Source organism: Elephantulus edwardii, unplaced genomic scaffold, assembly GCF_000299155.1.
Source record: "Elephantulus edwardii isolate Elephantulus edwardi_28Jun2011 unplaced genomic scaffold, EleEdw1.0 scaffold00200, whole genome shotgun sequence".
In the NCBI taxonomy this organism is placed as follows: domain Eukaryota; kingdom Metazoa; phylum Chordata; class Mammalia; order Macroscelidea; family Macroscelididae; genus Elephantulus; species Elephantulus edwardii.
The window spans coordinates 2,691,157-2,714,445 of record NW_006399950.1 but is presented as its reverse complement, the minus strand read 5'-3'; the positions used below and the strand labels follow the sequence as shown (position 1 = coordinate 2,714,445).

The 23,289-nt window shown below is 49.9% G+C and overlaps 1 protein-coding gene across 1 annotated transcript in view; it reads right to left on the bottom strand.

Annotated features, from left to right (window-relative positions):
• Positions 1-6,520: 6,520 nt before the first annotated feature.
• SUMF1 (sulfatase modifying factor 1) overlaps positions 6,521-23,289 on the bottom strand; it is a 52,315-nt gene continuing 35,546 nt past the window's right edge. The window contains exons 7-8 of the mRNA XM_006897082.1: positions 16,165-16,224; positions 6,521-6,631 (exon numbers count right to left, since the gene is read on the bottom strand). Of these exons, the coding sequence (XP_006897144.1) occupies positions 6,521-6,631; positions 16,165-16,224 (171 nt within the window). The remainder of the gene's footprint in view (positions 6,632-16,164; positions 16,225-23,289) is intronic.

Below are 23,289 nucleotides of genomic sequence, written 5' to 3'. Positions count from 1 at the left end.
AAAGCCTGACCATCAAGACAGGGTCAGTCCCTTTCAGCCCATGACCCCGCAGCTCAGCAGTTTTTCAATTTCCTGGTGTCAGGAACTGGGGAGACCCCCAATGGCATTTTCTAATGTGGTCTATGTCTAGAGATATTTAGCATAGTTCAAAGTAAGACTGAGTTTATATTCACACCATATACACATCATGGAGTCACTGGAAAAAAATCCCACAATATGACAATTTATAAGGCAAACATGTAATGTTAAAACTGTTTTGAGTCACAGTCCCCATGTAAAGGTGTTAGGGACCCCCAGGAGTGCCCAGACCACAATCTGAGACCTGCCCTGTTAGATGAAACCCACTGCACCAATCCTAAGTGGCCTGTGGTGACCAGTGTCATAGACTGGCAACCAAAAGGTAGGCAATTTGTACCCACCCACTCTCCTCAGATGCGTGGCCTCGGCACCCGGTGGGGACTTGCTGTGTCGGAACCCACTGGGCACCAGGGAGCTTGCATTTGGGTTGCATTTATAACGCTCCCTTGGAGTCTCTGGGTGCCCCAGATAGTTCAACTCTGAACTGAAGGGTTGGAGGTGTGACTCCACCCACAGGCACCTCAGAAGCCAGGCATGGTAACCTGCTGAGAAGGTCCCCGTCTTGAAAACGCTTGAGGCACAGCTGACTCTTCACACACGGGGTCACCAGGAATCGGGGTGAAGCTAATGAGGGACCCCGACCCCCATGCTTCCTGTCTGCCAGGCCCTCGTCCTCCTTCACCTCTTCTGCATTCTGGGCATCGATGGGTGTGAATCTGGACCTCGGACCAATCATCTCCGAGAAAGATGGAATGAGGGGAGCTGAAGTGACTAGGATGCCCTAAACCAAAGAAATGAAGAGAACCCTGTGGACACATACACACGCGCGCGAGCACACACACACACCCTTGAAGAAACCACCACAGACATTCCAGACTGGCATGGGCGCGCACACATACACACATACATTGCAGGCTGGTGAACACACTCGCATGCACACACCCCTTGACGACACCACCACAGATGACATTCCAGGCTGGTGCGGGCACACACACCTTCCCTCCTTCCCTCAATGGGCCTCTCACCCAGCCTTTCCTTGCCTGCCTTCTTTTTCATTCACATCGTTATCATGAGAGACCTCTTCATTGATACTAAGCAGGTCCGAGGTTCCCTGTGAGGGAAGTTCAAGAGGAAATGCTTCAAAATTACATAATATTCTTCTCAGCAACATCCAGACCTAATTCCCCCGTTTGAGGAGACCGGGGTGCATGCACAACGAAGCCTTTCCATGTGTTTCCAAGGTCACAGTTAACCGGGTTTGGGTAACAATCACGCCAGCTACTTTCATGCCAATGTTCTGAGCAGGGGTTGAACACAGACTTTTAAGTGCGGCTTCTTTGTTGATAACACTCTGCGGGGGCACTGTGAAATCAAAGGTAAGAGGTTCAAATCCACCAGTTGCTCTGCAGGAGAAAAATGGGCAGCCTCTCATGTGATGTACTGACAGCCTCTGAACCTGCTGGAGGGTCAGCTGAGTCAGTGAGACCTGGGATACACCACCACTGGGGGCAGCATCCTTCCATGCCATCTAAAAGGCAAAGAAATAGCATTTCAACCCTCTTTGAAACAAGCAAACAGGCGCTGACTCTGGGAGCAAGGAGCCTTCCCCGAATGCAGGTGAGCTTCTCTCGGCAGTTGACGGCATGGTTTCATCTCTCCTGCAGTGTAGGGCAGGCTGGGCTCTCACTTTACCCCGCTGACTGATTTTCCGTTTCTAACGTTACCCCGCCCAGGTGCCAAACACATTTTGCACAAGAACTCAGCTCAGTCTCCCATCGCCTCCGAGCAGGGACAACAAGGAGTCTGTCAAAGGGTCGGACCAGGGCAGGGGGGCTATCTGCTAAGGCCTTCATGGGACCAGGGCAGGGAGCAGGGCAGGACTGCTATCTCGTAAGCCCTTCATGAGCTGAAAGGGAACTGCTTTCTTGCTTGCTCGCTGTGACTAATTCTAAAGGCCCTGGGCCTCTAGTGATGATGATCTGGGGTTGATGACCATTTGGGGACAGATGAGAATCTGATCTCAAGCTGAAAGATCCCACCCCTTGTTGCTAATCCCTCAACTTTCCAAGCCTAAATAGGACACGTCTCAGAAAAGAGAATTTCTCCTTTTACCGCCTACTTGACTATTGTCTGCACTCATTTTGCTCAACAAAATTCATTAAAGCTCAGCTCTAGGGGTTTACAGTGGAGTGGAGGGAGGCTGTGGCCACGCTGCACCAGAGGCCCTGGAAGCCCCTCTTCCTTGGGATATTCAGCCCTGGAAACAGCCCGGCTTCCAAGGGGCTACAGCCCACCCCCAGGCGCTGACTTAGAATCCCCATCCTGACCACGCTAAGGGCCCACAAGAACCCAGGGGGACGGGTTAAAACATAGATTCTGTTCCTGTATAAGCGAGCGCTGGTGGGCCTAAGGCAGGCAGTTCAAATCCACCAGCTGCTCTGAGGGAGAAATACGGGCAAGTTCCTCTAATGTGATTTACAGCCTCTGCAACCCAGAACAAACCAGCTAAGAACCCTGTAAGAAGCACGGCTGCTGCCCGCACCAACAGGCGTGGTTCTGGCAACTAAGAATGCGAGGCCTGCACTGGGTGGTTTCTGGTACAGAGAAGGACGCTTTGAACAAATAAAACGAAAGCAACATCACGAAATGGCTGTACGCTGTTCTCTGACGTTGTTATGTGCCATCCAGCTGCTTGTGACTCATAGCAACCCTGTGTACAACAGCCCTAAACCCTGCTCTGTCCTGTACCAATCTCACTGCCTCCAACACACCTACCCGCATTACCACAGTGACAGATCAATCCAACTCATCAAGGGTCTTCTTATCCTGCAGTGTTCTTCCACCCTCCCAAGCATGATGTCCCTCTCCAAGGACTGGTCTCTCCTTGCAACATGTCCACAGTATGTCAGACAAAGCTTCAAAATCCTTGCTTCCAAGGAGCAGCCTGGCTTCACCCTCTCCAGGACAAACTTGTTTGCTCTCCTAGCAGTCCATGGTATATTCAATACTCTTCTCCAGCACCACAGCTCAAAGGCATCAATTCTCTTTCTATCATCCCTAGTCACTGTCCAGCTCTCTGATGTTTAGCAAGTAATTGCAAAGACCACGTCCTGGATCAGGTGCACCTTACAATCCTCAGTACCTTGGAGAGGTCCCTAACAGCAGACTTTCCCAATGCAATCCGTCTTTTCATTTCCTTGCTGCTGGTACCAAGAGTGCTGACTGTAGAGCCAAACAAACTGAAGCTGTCAACAATTTCAATCTTTTCATCATCCATCATGATGTTGCTAATCAGCCCAGTTCTCTGATAGTAACCTGAATATTAGAAATCTGTGACAAAATGAACCAAAGTGGCGTTGTCCGTGCAGTATCAGATCATCAGGGTGAGCACTTGCTGATCAGACCTCCCTCTCATGAGCTAAAAGGAAAGTGAACCTTAACAAAAAAAAGTGGTGGGGGACAAAACCAGGGAAACCCCAGCTACAACTGACGCAAGCCACTTCTAATGCCAGGCGAGCCACACGGAGTTGGAGGGAGCCGTCTAGGCACTTCGATATGTTCCAGGGTGAGGATGTCACTCCTGGTCACCAAGCGCAGACTGGGGCATCCCACAGTGTGCACAGGCTAGATTTTTTACTGTGTGTGGGTCTCATGGATCATGTCTGACGGCGGCCAACAAGGGTCAACATGCGATACGATACAGCGCAGTGGCCGGCTGTCCACACTCAACCTCATCTTCAGTCCGGAATCTAGAAACGTGGACCTGAAATGAAGGCTGACTGAGATCACCCTGTAAGTTCGTCTCAGGATTACATTAGTGGCTAAAAAATACAACTATAAAGACTACGTCAAGACTCATACAAAAATATTTCTACTGTAACATTACTTTAAAAGAATTCAAAACACACTATAAATATAACTATGTAAAACATGCATGTGAGTGGAGGGGAGCTAAAGCTGTACAGAGAGCGATGGCTTTAAAAAGAAAAGAGCGAATTTCCTGTATCAGCTTTTCCAGGAAGGAACTGCTTGTTGTTGTTTGAAATTCATCAGTGAAAGCTTGCTGAGAATATTTATGTCTACGAAGTGACAGATGAGAGACACAGCTCCGCACCCCAGCAGCAGCACTGTCCACTCAGGAGGCGTGAGGCCAGGTGCTGGCGAGACCCTGCGAGGGTTTTCATGTCATCAACACTGGACTAGACCAGCCCTTTCTCGGCAGCAGCACAGGGCGTGCACCCTGGGGACCCTGCTGGCCTGGGACTCCACCAGGTTCTGAGGCCTGGGACGTGAGGTGGAAGCCACCGTTCTGCAGGGAGGTCACGCAGGCAACACCCCTCGGCTGGCAGGGGACTGGCTGGCTTCCAGGTCACCGAGAATCTCCTGACTGCACGTGGTGGCTACCGCAGCAGGAAGAGGCCAGGTCCTCAGGGCTCCTGGCACCACAGTACTGGCCTTCGGGGGCAAGCTCGGAAATACGGCCATATGTCAGCTGCTGTTGTGTGCCATCAACTGACCAGCTCAGAGCAACCCCAAATGACCGAGGAGAGCGGAGCTGCCCCACGCTCTCTACAGAGGGAAGCATGGACGAGGGGACGGCACGATGACTCCCACAGCGGGCTCATGGAGACCAGAGACTATACGGAGGCCACGGGGATGGTCACTGCAGGGACGGTGACCATGGGAATGGTCACTGCAGGGATGGTCACTATGGGGACAGTCCCCAGGGGAATGGTTACCGTGGGGATGGTCACCTCAGGGATGATCACCATGCGAATAGTCTCTGTGGTGACAGCCACCACGGGATGGTCACCACGGATGGTCACCATGGGAATGGCAACTAAGGGCTTGGTCACTACAGGGATGGTGAGCATGGGAATGGTCATCACAGGATGGTCACCATGGGGATGGAGAGGGAGTCGGCAGGTTTTCGTTCTTACAGGTCCCACTGACTGCTGGGTCCGAACCCCGCTGGAGCTGGCTGAGGTCCATGCAGTGTCCACCCTGGCAGAGCAGGTCTGGTGTTGGTCCTGTGGCCTGACTGCTGGGCGAGGGGAGGCCTCGCAGGCGGTGATAGCTGGGTCAGTGGTCTCATCCTTTCGAAACGTTCTGCTCCTCGTGACGTCCGGTTAACTGGAGGGTCTGCGCTCCCTTCTAGCTGAGGCTGGTATGCTGGCCCATGTCGGGGGCAGGGGGCGCGGGGTGAAGTTCGTCTGAGGAGCTGCCCCTGTTCAAGCTGACAGGCCTGGTGTACCTGGGGTCACAGTCGGCTGGAAATAACGCGGCAGCACCTAAAAAAACCCCACCTCTACAGAAAGACACCGGTCGTTTCTCCATAGAGCTGCTGGATAGAACTGAACCCCCAACCTTCGGGACAGCAGCTGAACTGTCCACCACTGTGCCACCAGGGGTCCTTACCTACCAGCTGATGAGCAGCAAAGTATCCCAGCAAACAAAATATGCACAGATCACAGTCACTGCTTTAAAAGACAATGGGAGACAGAAAAGGAAGCACGGGGCATTGTGAGGAGCAGACTCGTGTTTATTAACCGGATTCCAGATCGGGGATTCGGGGCCACCAGGGCGTGTGGCTGCTCCACAGAACACCGGGAGCACCAGCAGGCCACTCGAGGTCCTGGCTCCTCCTCCACATTTAGAATGAGGCAGGCTTCCTGGTCATTACACATTCACCAAAGGCTTTGGGAAGAGGGGGCTACCAGGCTTCGACCTGCCCCCCTGGACCAAAGGCACTTAATGTTAAAAGATAAAGCATGGTGCAGTCACCCCACGGGCCTTCTGTGTTCAGAGCTCTGCACAGCCCCCCGTCCTCCCGGCCCATGTGGGGTTCATCCCAACGATGAAAGGACACTGATTTCCTTGGGAAAACAAAGTGCGGTGTGACTAGAAAGGCCCTGCCTAAGCCCTCCCACCCCTGCTCGTCTGGGAGCGATCCCTGAGCACTCACTCTGCATGACTGGGGTCACCAAGGTGCATACGGGGGCAAGAGTTCAAGGTCACCCGTCATCCACTCTCTACAAAGTCCCCCAAATAGACTAACTCTAGGATTGCCGAGCTGGAGAGAACCGCAGAAGTCACACTGGCCGCGTCCTCAGTGGACATGAGGACACAGTCAGGAAGGTCAAGCAGGGCCTCTGGGGTCAGACCCCAGGGAGAGCCAGGCTCCCGAGGCCCTGCCCTTGACCTGCGCACTCTCCTGACCCCTCTAAAGCCTTTCAAAAGTGAAGCCTGGCCGGGACCCCGAAGACCCCAGCTCCAGCCCTGACGTCGAGCAGCAGCTGGTCCCACGGAATGGGCCTGTGGGCAGGTCCACCGCAGGGGGATAGTTCTGTGCACAAGATTATCCAGGGTTCACCAGGGGCCTGCATGCAGGCTGGACACCACTCCCGAGAGGCCAGCTCCCCTGGTGTTCAGTCCGAGGTGGTCAGCCCGAGGTGGGCAGGTGGTCGGCTGCACAGCGGAAGCCCAGGTTGGAGGCTGAGCTGTCAGGTGTGTTCTGGCTCCGAGCGGCGCAGCGATACCTGTAGCAATAGGACTGTGCAGAGAGAAATGGGAAGGTGACTTGTATGTGGATTCTCATCAGAATGTTCTAGAACAGGACCAGCTGCAGAGCAGTGTGGTCAGAGCTCCCCTGAAGACCAGCCAGCATGCCCACTGGAAAGAGGACGATGTGCAGCGCCAACCACAGGACGACCACCCAGGGCACCTCACCCACAGGCGCGGCAGGGACGCTCGAGGGCAGACGTCACTGCGACCTCACACCAGGGACAAGCAAAGCTGTGACACGGGCAACTAGATTCGGCACATCCACACAACGGCGCCCCAAGTCACATTCCTGCCTGTGACAGCCCAGCTGCACACAGCTCCCCAGGGCCGGCTGGCTGGAAGAAGTGTGGCCTTGTTCTGAGGGCCATTTTGTTCTGAGGACATCCACCTGTGGTCAACTGCACCACTCAGACACTAACAGCATCTTCCAAAAGACCCACCAGCACTGGGAAGGCCCCTCACAGAACATCAACTGGGAAAGGGAGATTACAAAACTGGGAAAGGGAGATTACAAAACTGGGAAAGGGAGAGTACAAAACTGGGAAAGGGAGATTCCAAGCGGTAAACTCTCAGGCTTCATCACTACGCTTATCATGAACAAAATGGAAAAGAAGATTCAAATGCGTCTCCACGTTGATAGCTCTTAGCCTTACAAATGTCTCCAGCAAGAATACCTGTCACCATTTAAGAAGTTACCTGTACATTTAGAATGACAGTGATATTAAAGCCAGTGATACAGATAAATGGCAACTGGGAAATTGTGAAGAACATTAAGATCCCACATGCTAGCCAGGAGATACGCAATGCAGTCACCACAGGTGGGCAAGGCCGGCGCCCAGAGAATGCTCACACACGGCTGCCTGGGCTCAGGAAACCTCGGAAAGCTGCCCTTGGCTGTGAGGTGTCCTGGAGGAGGGCTGCTGTCCCCAAACGGGCAGAGGCTCACTCCATGTGGTACACACTGCACGGGGCCACGCAGTCCATCCTGTTACTTCACCTTATCATAAGAGACTGGGGTAACTACGTCAGCTTCTGGGCCTCCAGCTCTGCCTGCGTTGCCCATGTCCCCTCACAGAAGCTACCCTCTCAGACGATGGCAGCCTCTCCGTCTCCCTCACCACCTCCCGCCTGCACACATACTCCACAGACAAAGGAAAGGCCAACATGTACCCTGGGCACCTGACGTAGCCAGTGAACAGCCACAGACTACAGGACTTGACACTTAAAAGCCTCCGGATTCGAAAATCGATCAAGCATGGCCCAGCCCTGTCTTAGGACTGCTCCTTGGTCAAGAGTAGCAGAGAATGGGAAGAGCCTGGTGAAGCTACGGGCCCTGCCAGCCAGAAAGTCAAGTGCCCAAATGACTGCGGAGAAGACGACCAGGAAGGGGAACTGAAGGGGCTGAAGGGGCGAGGTCTACCAGTTCTGATTCTCTCCTCTCAAAAGGGTGGGTGACAGCACCGGTTCTAGGGACCTCAGCACACAGCAATCCCATCTGGACTGTGTGTTTGTGCATTGTGCTGAGCCCCCCACAGAGATTCTGGTCATGTCTACAATGAAGCCTAAAAGGGGGCCTTTCTAACTGGTCCCCGGCTGCTGACACTCCTGGCCCAGGGCCCACATGTGGAGAAGCACCAATTTCCATCTTCAGAAAGAGGAAAGGAGGCATGTCAGGTGGATACACATCATCACACAAAACGTTACAGAATGCCAGGCACTATCTAGGCCCAGGACGGGGAGGCAGCCTGGACACGGCGGCAGCCTGGACCTAGCAGGGATGGGAGTCACACATCAGGCATCAGTGTCCAGCTGGTTACGGCAGCAGCACCCTGAAGAGAGAACCTGGGAGAGGGGCGAGGAGTGAGCTGGCGGCGACTGCAGATGGGTGAAGGATGGCACCCCGCGAGCCACGCTGCCGCAGGAGCTGAGTAACGGGGATCCCACGACAGTGATGACCGCAGGGTTAGTGACAGGAAACGGGGAATGTGGGGAGCTAAACAGGATGGTTCCAGACCATTTCAGACCAGCTGCAGCTGGTCTTCCCAGCAAAAAGAGGAGTATGAGCTTGATATAAAGAAAACTATTAAAATAACACCTTACAGAAAGGGCAAAATGCAAGATCCATTAGCTATGGAACCTTAGCGAATCCGTTCTGAATCTGCTGACTCATCAATAAATTGGGGCTGGTAATGTGAGGCTGTCAAGACACTGGACCTTTGTGCTTACGTAAAAATAAAGCACTGTCCTTGAAGAAGAGACAACTGCTACTTTACCAGCAACAAGACCCCATTCATCACAGACTCTTGGGGGGACCTGTGGGGCTGAGGACTTCCTCACTAACACAGGACCCTAGCCAGCCTCTGAACCAGTGCTGGGGATCGTGTGCCGGGCAGCGGAGAGACGGCGATGCCGCCATCATCATAAACTGCGGTGTACGTTTGCTACGATAACGGGTATGTGTTACCTGCTGCATAAACAGAAGCCAAGGAGCTGGAGGCGCTCGGCTGAGACCTCGGTGGGCCGCCTATTTCCACATTCCACGCATCTCTCAAGTTACACACACGTTTTAAAGGTACCCTTCACGTACCACACAGCCCACATGCCGCAGCCCTAACAGGCACTTAATGCCAGTGTGGAGCATGTGCTGAGAAGCCCGAGAGCCAAGCACGTGACAGGAGAGCGAGCAACCAGCTTCTACCACGGCCAGGGAAGAGGGCAGTGACACAACAGGCTCACCTTGAACGAAAAAGGAAACTGCAAATACTTGGTGGGATAATAACAGATCTGCTCTAGCACGCAGGATGAACACTTTTTACTTTCGTTGTTCTTTATCTTAGGGAGATCTGGTGGCACCACCCACGGGAACTTGAGCTGCTCAGTCAAAGCAACTTCTCTCTGGAGGTTCACATCCCCCAGCTGCTCCTCAGAAGAAGACGGACAATCTCGTCCCATGACACTTACAGCCTCCCCACTGGAGGGTCAGTCAGCAGTCAGTTCCCACTCGATGGCAATGAGGTGTGCGATTTTATTCTGTTTAATTCTTTAATTTTAGAATTATATTTTCATTTTTACCTGGTGAAAATGTCTGTGTAACTAAAAAGCTTAAAATCTGCAGCAACAAAAAAAATGAGTCCAGTGTCCCCTCAGCTCACAGCACCTCGACACCTTCCGTGAAGCTACGCTCACAGCACTTCTCTCCACTAGTGAGTGTTCGGGGGCTCGGTGCACAGGGAGGCCACTGGCACGTGGGGAGGCCACCGCCTGGGGCACGGGGAGGCCACTGCCCAGGCCATGGGGAGGTCACCACCTGGCCCACGGGGAGGCCACGGCCCGGCCCACAGGGAGGCCACTGGCTAGTGCACAGGGAGGCCACCGGCTGGCGAACGGGGAGGCCACTGGAGAATGCCATCATTCCACCTAAAGGGGTTTGTTCATCTGAAAACACTTAACAATAAGTGGTTCATTTTAAATGCCAATAACGGACAATTCAGGAACACACAATTCATGAGAGAAACGGCCTGATTACAAATGCCCTCATTTTTGTTCTTTCTCCCCCTCCACTTTTAGGACAAAATTATTCTATGGATGCAAGGTGTTTGGGTGGCTGGGAAATGGGTCACTTTTTAATTAGGATCAGAGAAGGGCCCTGTTCAACCCTATTTCATCAGAAAGGCTAATTACATTGTGGAAGTGATTTCATTAACTGAACTAAGAACGTGCTTGAGCACTCAGAAAGAATCTGTTTAAGACAGTGATTCACAAGCTGTGGGACTCTGATGCCAAGGTGACAGGAGGATGGTTTCCTGACAGGAGGACTTTGAGGAGAAAGGTAATGTCAGGGCAACAGTGGGTCACTATGAACGTATACCAAGACGTGCACCCCAGAGCCCAGGCCTCTGCAGCTCCAACCGCCCGCGCTGGCTCCAACAGCAGACCAACTCCTTCGCTAAGGACCTGTGTACTGTTACGTGCTATTATGTCACAACGACACACAGATGACCCCCAGGTTTTCAGAGGTTGTAAACCCCACAGGAAGAAAATGCTCATCTGTCTTCCACGGAGTAGCTAGTGGCTTTGAACTGCCGTCTTCTAGGCTGGCCGCACAACTCTGTACTCACAAAGCCACCGTGAGCCGAACACGTCTGTATAACACAGCAGAAGGGGAGGGTGCGCTCCATGGTCCACACTGGGCTAAAGCCCCCTGGGATGAACTGAAGACGCCTGCAGCGATCACTACTTTTCGGGTACTTGCGCTGTGAGTTGTTCTAAGAACCTGATGTGTTTTGTCACCCCCTTAATCCTCCCAGTAGTTCTAAAGGTAAGATTAGGAACGTTCCCTTTCAAACACGGGGAGAAACGGAGAAACAGTCATGGTGACAGCAGGTATGCGCCAAGGTGGCGGCCTCGCAGACCCACAACCAGACTGCTCTCCACGGTGCCATGTCCGTGCCTCTTCTCCTCACGGAGGTCGTTCTGTGGATGGATGTCCAAAAGTTACAAAGAAAACATAAGAACCCACTGTAGCCACAAACCAGCCCTGCTCACAGAGGAGGCAGAAAATCACCTTCTAACCAAAGTGATGTTTTCTAAAATTCTAACATTCTCTTCCTTTTTAGAATGCTGAGTTTCTGCACTACCAGGAGAGGATAACAACCATGAATGGGACCTTCTAGAAATTAAGTCCCTATGAGCATCAAAAATGGTTTCCAGTAAAATGAACACAAAACCTACGAACTGGAGAAAACATCTGGCAATGCTGGGAAAGACTGAGGGCCAACAAAAGACAGGAAGACCCTCAACCAGGTGGACGGACAGTGACTGCCACAGTGGGCTTGAGCAGGACACAAACCGGGAGGACGGCGCAGGACAGGGTGAGGTTCAGGCCTGGTGTTCAGACAGTTGGTAGCTAGGAGGTGTGGTCAGCTCCATGGCACCTTACCACAACAAAATGAGCACCTTAAATAAAAAGAGTCTAAAACATCTCAATTAAGAGAGATTCAATTCTCTGAAAGCTCAAACTACCAAATCTTAACAAAGAAGAATAGATATCGTGCAGTGTCTTTGATCTATAAAACTAAACGTACAGTAACTCTATGTCCACGTAGGGAGCTCAGGTGGCCTAGTGGCCAGAAGCTGCACTGCAATCCCGAAGGCAATGGTTCAGATCGCTTCGCTTTGGAACTCTTTTGTAGATTGAAGGTATTAAGATCATTAATTATTAGTATTCCACATAAGTAATCAATCTGATTCCTATGCATACCATCAGGTGAAATCTAGGTATATAACCTGCGTTTATGTCTCTTAAAAAATGTATTTGCTATGAATAAGTCATTGATTGTGCAAAATTCGATCATTCTCTCTCCAGCTCCATTTCCGTCACCGGGTCCATGTTTTCCAACTACTGAATCTTCTTCTTTGTTCCTGACTTTTGCATTCCAGTCACCCATTATTATCAATGCATCTTGATTGGAAGGGTGTACGCCAGGGATGCATCCTATCTCCATAACCTTTTCAACCTATATGCAGAACAGATTATCCGGGAGGCTGGGCTCTATGAGGAGAAATGTGGGGTCAAGAATGGTGGACGATTTATCAACAATCTGCATTATGCGGATGACACAACCCTGCTTGCTGAAACTGAGGAGGACCTGAAGCGCCTGCTGCCGAGTGTCAAGAACTGCAGCCTACAATATGGATTGAGGCTCAATGTCAAGAAGACAAAGATTCTCACCACTGGACCAATTGGCAGCATCAGGATGGATGGTGAAGAGATTGCGATTGTACACAGCTTTAGTTTGCTTGGCTCCACAGTCAACAGTCTTGGCACCAGCAGCCAGGAAATTAAAAGGCGCATTGCCATGGGAAAGTCTGCTGTTAGGGACCTCTCCAAAGTGCTGAAGAGCAGTGGTGTCTCTTTGGAGACTAAGGTGCGTCTGATACAGGCCATGGTCTTCGCAATCACCTGTTATGCATCAGAGAGTTGAACAATGACCGAGGAGGATAGAAGCAGAATTGATGCCTTTGAGCTGTGGTGCTGGAGAAGAGTACTGAGACTACCATGGACTGCTAGGAAAACGAACAGATTTGTCCTGGAAAGGGTTAAACCGGGTGGCTCCTTGGAGGCAAGGATTCTGAGGCTCGGTCTAACATACTTTGGACATGTTGTGAGGAGAGACCGGTCCTTAGAGAGGGACATCATGCTTGGGAGGGTGGAGGGACGGCGCAGGAGAGGAAGGCCCTCTATGAGGTGGATTGATTCAGTGATTGGGATAATTGGGATGGGAGTGTCAGAGACAGTGCGATTGGCGCAGGACAGAGCAGAGTTTAGGGCTGTTGTACATAGGGTCGCTATGAGTCGCAGGCGACTCGACGGCACATAACAACAACAACAACACAACAATTATTAGTATTATTATTATTAGTATCATTCTACAGAAACTCTTTATCAAAACTGGAGATGAGGGAATACCACCCTACCCAGCTGATGGGACCAGCAGTACCCTGATACAAAACCAGATGCAGAAATCATCAAACTAAGGGAACAGGTCACTACCTATCATAAACACTCATACTAAAAATGCTAACAATTTAGCAAATTAAATCCAAACTATATTAAAAAGTTAATATATCATTCCTATTCGTGGTGTGTCCCAGGAATGGGAAATTATTTTAACATTTGAAACTCAACTGACATGACTAATAAACTGAAATAATAAAATAAAAAATATAACATATGAATATCTCAATAAACGCAGGAAAAGTATCTAACAAAACCCACACACTCTGTTGTCAAATGCTCCAAAAACAAAGGATACAAAGTTCTTCAAATACTAAAGGAGATCTCTGGAAAGGCAGGAGTTGACACCAAGCTAAGCCCAGAATCTGGAGTTAGAGGCATGGACACCTTTACCTCAGTGTCCCACACTCTCCTGAAGGGTCCAGCCTGAGCAGTATAGGAAGAAAGGCATAACCATGTAAGGAAAGAGGAAATCTGTCTTTATTCACAGATACGAGCATCTATGTAGAAAAACCTTACAGAATTTCTAAAAATATTCTAAAATTAATACAAGTCAACACAGTGATTCTCAGGAAACACTACTGTTCTCTGATGATAGAAAATGTTTTCACAGGTTTATTTGCCCCACGTATTCTAGGAGAATCTCTGGTTCCCATATACAGGGTCACTGAGTGTCAGAGACATAACTGGTAGCAATTAAAGTTGTGTGAGATATTACTGCGCCAAACGGATGTGCCTGTTTTAAAGCTGAACTTGACATTCTTAAAAAACCCAGATCTGCTGGGCCTGTTGAGGATGGAGGAATCCCCAAGACTGTGGCCGTGAACTGACTAACAAGCCTTCAATTAAAACTGCCTTGAAGTCACTTTTAAACTAAGTAGCACTTCTGTCCAAAAAGCAAAGCTTGTCACCCCTGAATATTACATTTTCCTGAAAAAATATTTCAAAACACCCAACTATAAAAACCCCTAATGTTCTGTAGCTATTTTTAACACTTTATAACCCATGGTACATACAATGTCCAGCTACATTTTCAACCTCTAAGGTCTAAAGACTGTCAGTTTAAAGACTGAAGTGCCCTTGATCCATATCATGGTGCTTTCAGTTGCTCCCCATACTTCTCAAAGTAGTAACAATGACAAGAAGAATCGAGGTCTGAATTGTCGTGAGAAGGGCACGGAGTGGCCCGCGGCTGCTAAAAGAACAAACACACGCATCTTGGACAAAGTGAAATTAGAGAGCTACTTACAGGCAACGATGGTGAAATGTTATCATTCATACTTTGGGAGTGTTGTCAGGGAGGGCCAGTCCTTGGAAAAGAAGCCATCATGCTGGGAAAGGTCCCTGACACTGGGACTATAACAAAAGCCTAGAACACGTCTGAGACCATGTGGACGGGGCAAGGTTCTGCTGTTTATAGGGTCGCTGTGAGTCACAGTCTACCAGATGGCACCTAAGAACAGGGTTTAGTGGGAAGGTGGTGTCCCATCGCTAGTGTGTGCTGCCACCTGGTGGAGAGGAAAGTAACTGCAGGCATCGGAAGGCACAGGACCCAACACAAGCCCCCTAGGACATGTGAGTCCCGGGAAGTGTATCCAAATCAATACACTTTAAAAATCCCTTTCACTCAAAATGCTTCCCATTGCCGAAAACATGGTTTCAGCAGAAAATGCCTCAGTCCTGAAAGGGTTGAAGTCTAGATGAGCAGATGAGGGGCTGGGAAGTTTAAGTAACTGTAAATAAAACAACCTGAACAGAAATATAGACACGTGACCAGTGTTGACCATTATGTCTATAAACCTGAATAAGCACGAGTCTTGCTGTGTGTATTTTTACAAAACCTCAACATACATATTAAGAAATCTATGTGGGCGCCCAGGTCACATCTCAGAAAGGCTGAGCACGAGTGTGAGGGAAGCCAGGCCCCAGTGTGCCCTGTCGATCGCAGAGGACGGCAGTGCACAGCACACTGCGAGCCTGGCTGCAGGACAGTGAGGGTGATAATCCTCCACTGCCCAATTAGTAACTTAATTTAGAGCAATTCCAGGCTGTGTCAAGTCTCTGACTGCCTGGACTGAGCGAATTACCACAGGAAGCCTCCTGTAATAACCACGGGCAAAATCCATCTTTGCACAGGGAACAGACAAAAGCTGAGGTGACCCAGATAGAAAAGAGAGGCGGTGGGATCTCATTTCCAAATTCCTGCTGCAGGTTACTCATGAGACAGCAAGTTAAACCATAAAGTCAGGGGGACCAGAGACGTGCCGGTCCTGCCAGAGAAATGGTTTCTAAAGAGCGTCCCACACTCAGAGTGGATTTTAGGAGGTCACTAAGGACGTGTCCACCCCAGCACCCTGCACACCATGCTGCAGTCAAAGCTCTCACCCTCATCCCAGCAGAGAAAACAGTGACCCAGTGCATGCAACTTCACAGAAATGACAGGTGCTTCCAAGTTTACAGCAGGGAAAGGCTCACGGGACAGCAGCGGTCTCCCCAAAAGGAGGGGCTCAGCACAGGACCTAGCTGAAGGCAGGGCGCCCACAGCCCCTTTTCCCACAGTGAGCCCAGCATTCACACGACTGCACCACCTTCGCTGGATTACATGGCAGTACGCATGTCCGGAGCTCCTGCTGACCAGCAGTGCCCACACGTCAGCTCCAACTCCTAGCAGCCCTCCGTCCAAGTGCAACAGGACAAAACCCAGCCCGGCCCTGCACCGTCCTCACAAACCCCACTGCGCTCAAGGCCAGTCCTGCGGCCACCACGTCGGCCACTCCCATGGAGGGTCCTCCTCTCCTTCACTGACCCTCCACCTTGCCAAGCATAATGTCCTTTACTGGGACTGGCCCTTCCTAACAGCATGCCCGAAAGTACCAGGGACAAAGCCCCGCCATCCTGGCCTCTCAGAAGCACCTGACTGACCCGCACCTGGGGCACATTTGTTCTTTTGGCAGGGTCTTCACACCTGCTGTCGGAGACAAAGCACGGGTAGTGGGGTGACTTACCTTATGGCACATGTAGGATCCACCCTTCTTCACCCGGTCTCTCCCGGAAGGAGGGCCCTTCTGTGGGTGAAGAGAAGGCAATGCATTAGCCCTGAGCACAGATGCCCCAGTGAGGGGGAGACGTGCCACATGGTCCATGTGGTTACCTGAACACTCCTCTAACATCTCCTCTGTAACCACACCCACCCCTTCAAATCCTGCCGTCCTCCCAGGCCCACCTCGCGTCCTCCACCGTGGTGTGCTGCCTGGGATTCAAGTATGCAATCTTTCCTCTAAACCCTGTCATATCTCTTGCCATGCGACATGACAGCACCTCTGACATCACCTTCCAGGCCTAATCCGGAAATTCACCATCCATTCTAACCAGCTTCTTAGCTACACGGTAGACACTGAATTACACCCTTTGTGACGCCAGTGTATAGCACCTAAGACATTCTCTGCTGAAGGAATGAATGAATTTCTGTTTGGCTCCAGTTTATTAAGGTTTAATCTGCATACAGTAAAATCAGTCCTCTTTAGACCTCTTTAGACATTCACTTCCCATGACTTTTCACCTATGTCCTGGCAACCACCACCATGATCAAGACGCGCTCAACAAGAGACTGTCAAGGCGGACGTGCTCCAAACGTACTGCTGCCTGCTCGCCTTGTCCCAGACGCCGGCACACACAGAGCTCAGTGTGGGCCACATCAGCTCCAAAGGCCGGGTGACAGCTTGTCCTGAGGACAAGAGGAGGCGCTGCCCTGCGCGATGGAAAAGAGAAATACACAGCCACCGTGAATGTGCAGAAGACGGAAGGATGGTCTGTACAGGTGAAGCCGACCCACCAGTCGGAGCCCCACAGAGACGGCCCGGGGCCATCGTGCGTGAGGGAGGACATGGGTCAGCTGTAACAGCCTCCTAAGTCAGGGGCTTTCCCCCATAAGACCTGGTGGACTGGGGGGTCACCCGAACCTGACACGAGGGGGCTTTACCCCCGTAAGACTTGGAGGATGGGGGGGTCACCTGAACCTGACACTCACGGTGCCTTCTTAGGGAGACCTGCTGAGGACAATGAACTGTCCATGTGCTATGTGTGTCTGTGACAGTGGACGTGCTGGCCAGTGCGTATGCAAACAGGAACACATTTCAGAGACCTCACAGCTGTGGCCATCCCTTCTGGACACAGTCACAATTAATTCAATGTCACTAACAATGTTTTAGTGGGGATTTTTGTGTCTATGCTTATTAATCTGTGGCTGTATCTAACTTTGTTACCAGGGTAATTCCTCATAAATAAGTGGACGGTATTCCCTGGTCCAAGACGATGTCAGAAGAGATTCTGATTATTGCACTAGAGCACTGAGAAACCAAAGCAAGGGGAAGAAATTAAGTTAAGGAACTAAAGATTTAAAGGGCAGCACAGAAAGACAAAGGAAAGCATTCTAACGAAATGTGCAAGTAGCTGGAGTCAAAAAATCAAAAGGGCCAAACTCACTTGGCATTTCCTAAGCTGAAGCAACTGAAGAACAAATTGAAGCTTCAAGCTGCAATATTTACGGATGCTGTGGGCAGAATATTAAGTTATCCAGGATGCACTGAAATAAGACGGAAGGAGTATACAGAGTCACTGTACTAAAAAAGAATTGGCTGACAAAAAGAATTTCATGAAACAGCAGTACCATCAAGAGCCTACGGTGATGAAGGAGAAAGCTCAATCTGCTTTGAAGGACCTGGCAAAAATCAAGGCCCCAGGTACTGATGTATTTCATACCAATTGACATATCTCAACAAACAGATGATACCATGGATGTGCTCACCAGGATATGCTCCAAGAAATCTGGAGGAAGACTACCTGGCAAACTGACTGCAAGATGCCCATATTTACTACTATTGCAAAAAAGGGAAATCGGATAGAGTGGGAAAATTAATGATCGCTATCACTAATATTACACACAAGTAAAATCCTGCTGATAATTATCCACAAATGCCTGGAACAATACACTGACAGAAAACTACCAAAAATACAAACTGGGTTTAGAAGAGGCTGTAGCACTAGAGACATTATTGCCAACGTTAGATGGATCTCGCCTGAAAACAAAGAGTACCACAGGAATGTCTATCTGTGTTACACTGACTATGCAAAGGCATTTGACCGTGTGGATCACAAGTTGTAGCTAACCTTGAGGAGAATGGAAATTCCAGAACACTTGATTGTGCTCATGCGAATCCTATACTTGGACCAGGAGCCAGTAGTCAGAACAGAGCAAGGAAACACTGCATGGTTCAAAAGTGTGTCAGGAACGCATCCTGTTTCTATACCTTTTTAATCTGTACGGAGAACAGATCATTCAGGAGGCTGGACTTTATTAGGAGGAGTGTGGTATCAGGATGGAGGAAGACTCATCAACAACCTGAATTATACAACCTTCCTTGCCAAAACTGAAGAGGACCTGAAGCACTTGCTGCAAAAAGTCAATATAGAATTAAGCTTAACATCAAGACAAAAGATTCTCACCATTAGGCCTGTTGGCAGCACCATGATAGATGACAAAAGAGATTGAGGCTGTTAACAATTTCTGCTTTCTCAGATCCACAATCAATGCTCTTGGCAAGGAATCAAAAGACAAAGTGCATTGGATTAGTCTGCTGTCAGGGACCTTTCCAAAGTGCTAATGAGCAAGGATGTCAATCTAGAGACTAAGGTGCACCTTATCCAGGCCATGGTCTTCACAGTTACTTACTATGCATTACAGAGCTGGACAGTGACTATGGACAACAGAATAATCATTGACCCGGAGAACAAACAGATCCGTCTTGGAGAGGGTGAAACCAAGTTTTTACTTGGCAGCAAGGATTTTGAAGCTCTGTCTCACATTCTTTGTGCACGTGGTCAGAAGACACTAGCCCTTGGGGAAGGACATCATGCTTGGAAAGGTGAAGGGACAGCATAGGAGAGAAGACCCCAGGTGAGATGAACTGATACAGTAACCGGGGTAATAGGTTTAGGTGTGTCGGAGTCAGTAAGACTGGCTCAGCATAGAGCAGGGTTCAGAGCTACTGTACACACAGGGTCACTATGAGTTGTGGGAGACTTGATGGCACAGAACAACAACATTCCCTTGTCTTCTCTATTTTCTTGAATAAAATTTTGCAGAATTGAAGTTAATTCTTCCTTAAACATTTTGCAGTATCTTCCAGTGAAACTAGCTAAGCCTGGAGATTAATTTTTATGGGAGTCTGAAAATTCTCTAGTTGAATAATTTTCTTTGTAGTAAGAAGACTGTTGACACACTGTGTTCTGTACCGGATGAGTGTGGTGGTGTGTTTTTCTAGCCAGCGTCCATTCTGCCGAAGGTGTCCAAGGCATGTCTACTGAGCTGCGCACACACTGCCTCACCAGCACCTAGTCTGCAGGGGTCTGCAGGAGGAACCCTGCCTCATTTCTGTTTATTTGCCGTGGCTCTGCATTTTTTCAAATTTGTTTCAAGCTTGTTTATAATTGCTATTGAGGCATTTTTCTTATGGCTACTTTAAAATCTTTGATGGCTAATGCTAACATCTCAGTGTTGCTATCCATCGTCTTTTTAATTCAGTTTCTGTCTCTTGATTTTTGGTTACAAATGTTCTGCCGTAATTGAAACCTTCCCTTCTTGTATTAGGAAAGTCTGTCCTACATGAATGTACTGATTCAGTCAACACCTTATGTTGTTGTGAATCACTGAGTCAGAACTATCTCACTGCTGACCCTCCAGGGGGGTTTCAGAGGCTGCAGATCAGATGGGAGGGGACTGACCATCCTTCTCCTGCAGAGCAGCTGGGGATTTGAACCATGTACCTCTGGGTTGGCAGCGAACTCTATACCACGAAGTTAACGGTATTTCCTGTTGTTACATCTAGTTCATAATTCAATTTTCATTTTTTTTTCTTAAAATCAACTTTCTTTAAGGAACTCCTAAACGTAATAATCCAGGTGGCATAAAACATACAGAATTCCAAATCCAAAGTGCATACCTTATTAAGAGCAAACTTCTAAGTGGAGCCCAAGTTAAATAAAACAAAAACCAACAACAACCCATGAATGCCCTTGTAGAATGAAAATAATTTTGTAATACAAAGGAATTAACAGACCTAGAGTCAGGGCATGCAAAGGTGATTACTACAGCATCAGAATTAGGAAAACAAAACATTCAGGACAAAAAGCCTTCTGCGGGCCACAGGGATACTGAAGCAGCTTTTAAACATCTGAAAAAATTCCATCTTCTCGATTTCTTCTCCCTTTTGACTACTCTAAATTAAACCATGCACACCTCAGGGGAAAATTTAAATTCCTGTTCAATTTGACAAAGGCAGTCTGATTTAATAAAGCTACAATAGCATTTCTGAGAAACCCAACAATCTTGCAGGCACTTTAAATACCGTTTTCGCCTGCAGACTGTGCACTGCTGAAGACAAGTCAATGTAACAACAAGAGTTCTGAGGGGGGGGGAAATTAATGAACGTCCAAAAAAAGACGAAATTATGAACGGTCGCACGTTTTCCTCCCTCATCTCACTGCACTCCACACAGCTGCTGAAGTGACAGCGGGGAGGCCGAACCCCCGCTCTCCGTCCCTCCCTCCCTCCACCCAGCTGGTCAGCCTTGCAAACCTCCACAGCGTCATCTCCATGGTGACCACAATGCTCCAAGACACAAGCCTTTCTCACCTGGACCATAACAGCTTCCGATCATGTCTTTAAGCTTCCAAAATACTTCACAAGTACTTACTAGGAGCACAATATTTGTAGACTTAAAAAACGACTACAGCATTGCAACAGAAGTCCGACAGAAAGAGTCCCCACTGTATCATCCCATTTACGTAAAACAGACAAGAGTACAAACCAAGCTGTCCTGACGGGAAGCAGGAGCAGCATTTCCTTAGTTTCTTTTCCTTTAAAGTCTGCTCAGAGGCATCTCTTTCCCATCACCTCAACAGATTTTAAAGGATCTCTGTCTTCCCACCCAGCATCTGAGATGCTTGGGACTCTGTCAATTGCCTCCACCTTCCATCTGCTTAGAGCAGAGCCCATCGTCTCATTCAGTCAACAACCCTGAGGCTGCATGGGCCACTGTCCCCGTTCCAGGAGACAAGGGGAAGCCCAGGAGGAAACCGATGGTGTGCCAGAGTCACAAAGCTGGCATGGGGCAGAGTCAGAACACACCCACCTCCCTGCCTGCCCACCACCACCTGCCCACCCCACACCTGCCTACCCACTGCCTTCTGGGTTTAGCAGCACCCCAGAGGGGCACAAGAAAACCAAAATCAACATGTGGCCATGCTCTTTTTTCAACGAATGTCACTCATGACATGAGATCTGAAGAGAAGGCCAAGTACAGTCCCTGCTGGAGTAAAGCTTCTGAACTGGCTGTAAGTTTTCTTCTCACTGGACAAGGACCACAGACAGCTCTAGTTATTGCGTAAGGAGAGGAGAAGAAAACTGAGATTAACCTGAACTCAAAGCACATCAAACACACACTGCTCACATGCAGCTCTCTGCAAAGCTGGCGAGCTGCGCCCGGCAAGCAGGGTCATCGGACGAAGGGAAAAGGTCATCTGCTGCATGCCAGCACTTCATTTCTGCAAGGACGGCGTGTGAGTCCACTCTGTCGGCACCACTGCTGGCTGGACCGGGGCTCCCGCCCTGGAGCTTCTCCACCAGAGCCTGCAGCTGCCTGAGGCTGGACCAGGTGACAGTCCAGACGGACAACAAGCTACCCAGCCTCCATCCAGGTGCCTCATTCAAGAGCCTCAACACGTACGGCCGTGCTGCCCAAATGTCTGGAAGGAAAGACAGAGGGGCAAGGACAGCGAGGCCAGGAGGATGGGGAAGGCCGCAGGCTCGTCAACAGGTCTGCCCAGGCCAGACGAGCAGCTCTGAAGAGGAAGCGGGTAACGACTTGGCATTCTGAAACCAAGGAAAAACATCCTCATCTCTTCCAGTCCAGACACTGAGAGATGGAGTCTGTACACCAGTAACGGGCGTGGCTCCCTAACTTTAGAAAGTAAAACTCAAGGCAGCCAGAACTCGGGTAAGACAGACCTGTCAGAGAAGAAAACGCAGATGTTCTCAACCAGCGAGATGGACGTGCTAAGCCTGTTCCTTGGTGGAGGCAGGATCTGCCAGATTTAGGAAAAGCAGGCGGTCGCGGCCACGCTCTCCCAGGGACACCTGCCGTCTCGACTCCTCGAGAGATCCAGTCGGCAGGACAGTCACGTGTCTCGTCCCCAACAGTCCGTGGGGCAGGAGGCACCTGAAGGGCCCAGCTCCGCCAGCCCCAGAGCCACAGGGCGCCCTGTACTGACCGCCGACTTCTCAGCCTTGTGCTGTCAAACTGCTCAGCACTCATGCGAGGCCAGAGCTGACGGGGGCATCACTGAACCAAGGGAGGACAAACACAGGTGAGTTACTGAGGATTTCGTTTATCACGCTCCCTATGTTCACAACGCTCCGTGTCTGCAGTGACAACTCTTTAGCAGCTGTGAGAGAGGAGAGCAATTAGCTCACAGCAAACGGTATTTTTAGGCAAACAGTATTTCCAAAGAGCTGCTTCAACATCCCCGTGATTCTATTTGGATGTTCTGGAAGAGGCTAAGTGCTAAGTGCCCGGTTCTGTGGGTTCTGTCACTTGATTAGACGCAGTGTTTACTTCCTTCTCTGAATATAAAGTGGCTTCTGTCTGTGCAAAGAATTGCTGTTATTTATAATTGCACACGACCAGATGGCTTATCTCCCTCCAGAGCTCTTAAAAGGTCCAGAGTAAATGTCTCCATGGATTAGATTTCTGAGTGAGGGGCCCTTTTACTGTTTGTTAGCTTACTTCGTTTATATATCCATTCAGCTCAAAGCACCAAGGGTCACTACCACTCACCCGACTCCCTGCCTGAGAGCATTACCCACCAAGCCCTGTACCACCCACCAAGCCCTGAATGACCAAACCAACCCCTGCACCACCCACCAAGCCCTGCACCACCCACCAAGCCCTGTACCACCCACCAAGCCCTGCACCGCCCACCAAGCCCTGCACCACCAAACCAACCCCTGCAACACCCACCAAGCAAGACCTATACCACCCACCAAGCCCTGCACCACCAAACCAACCCCTGCA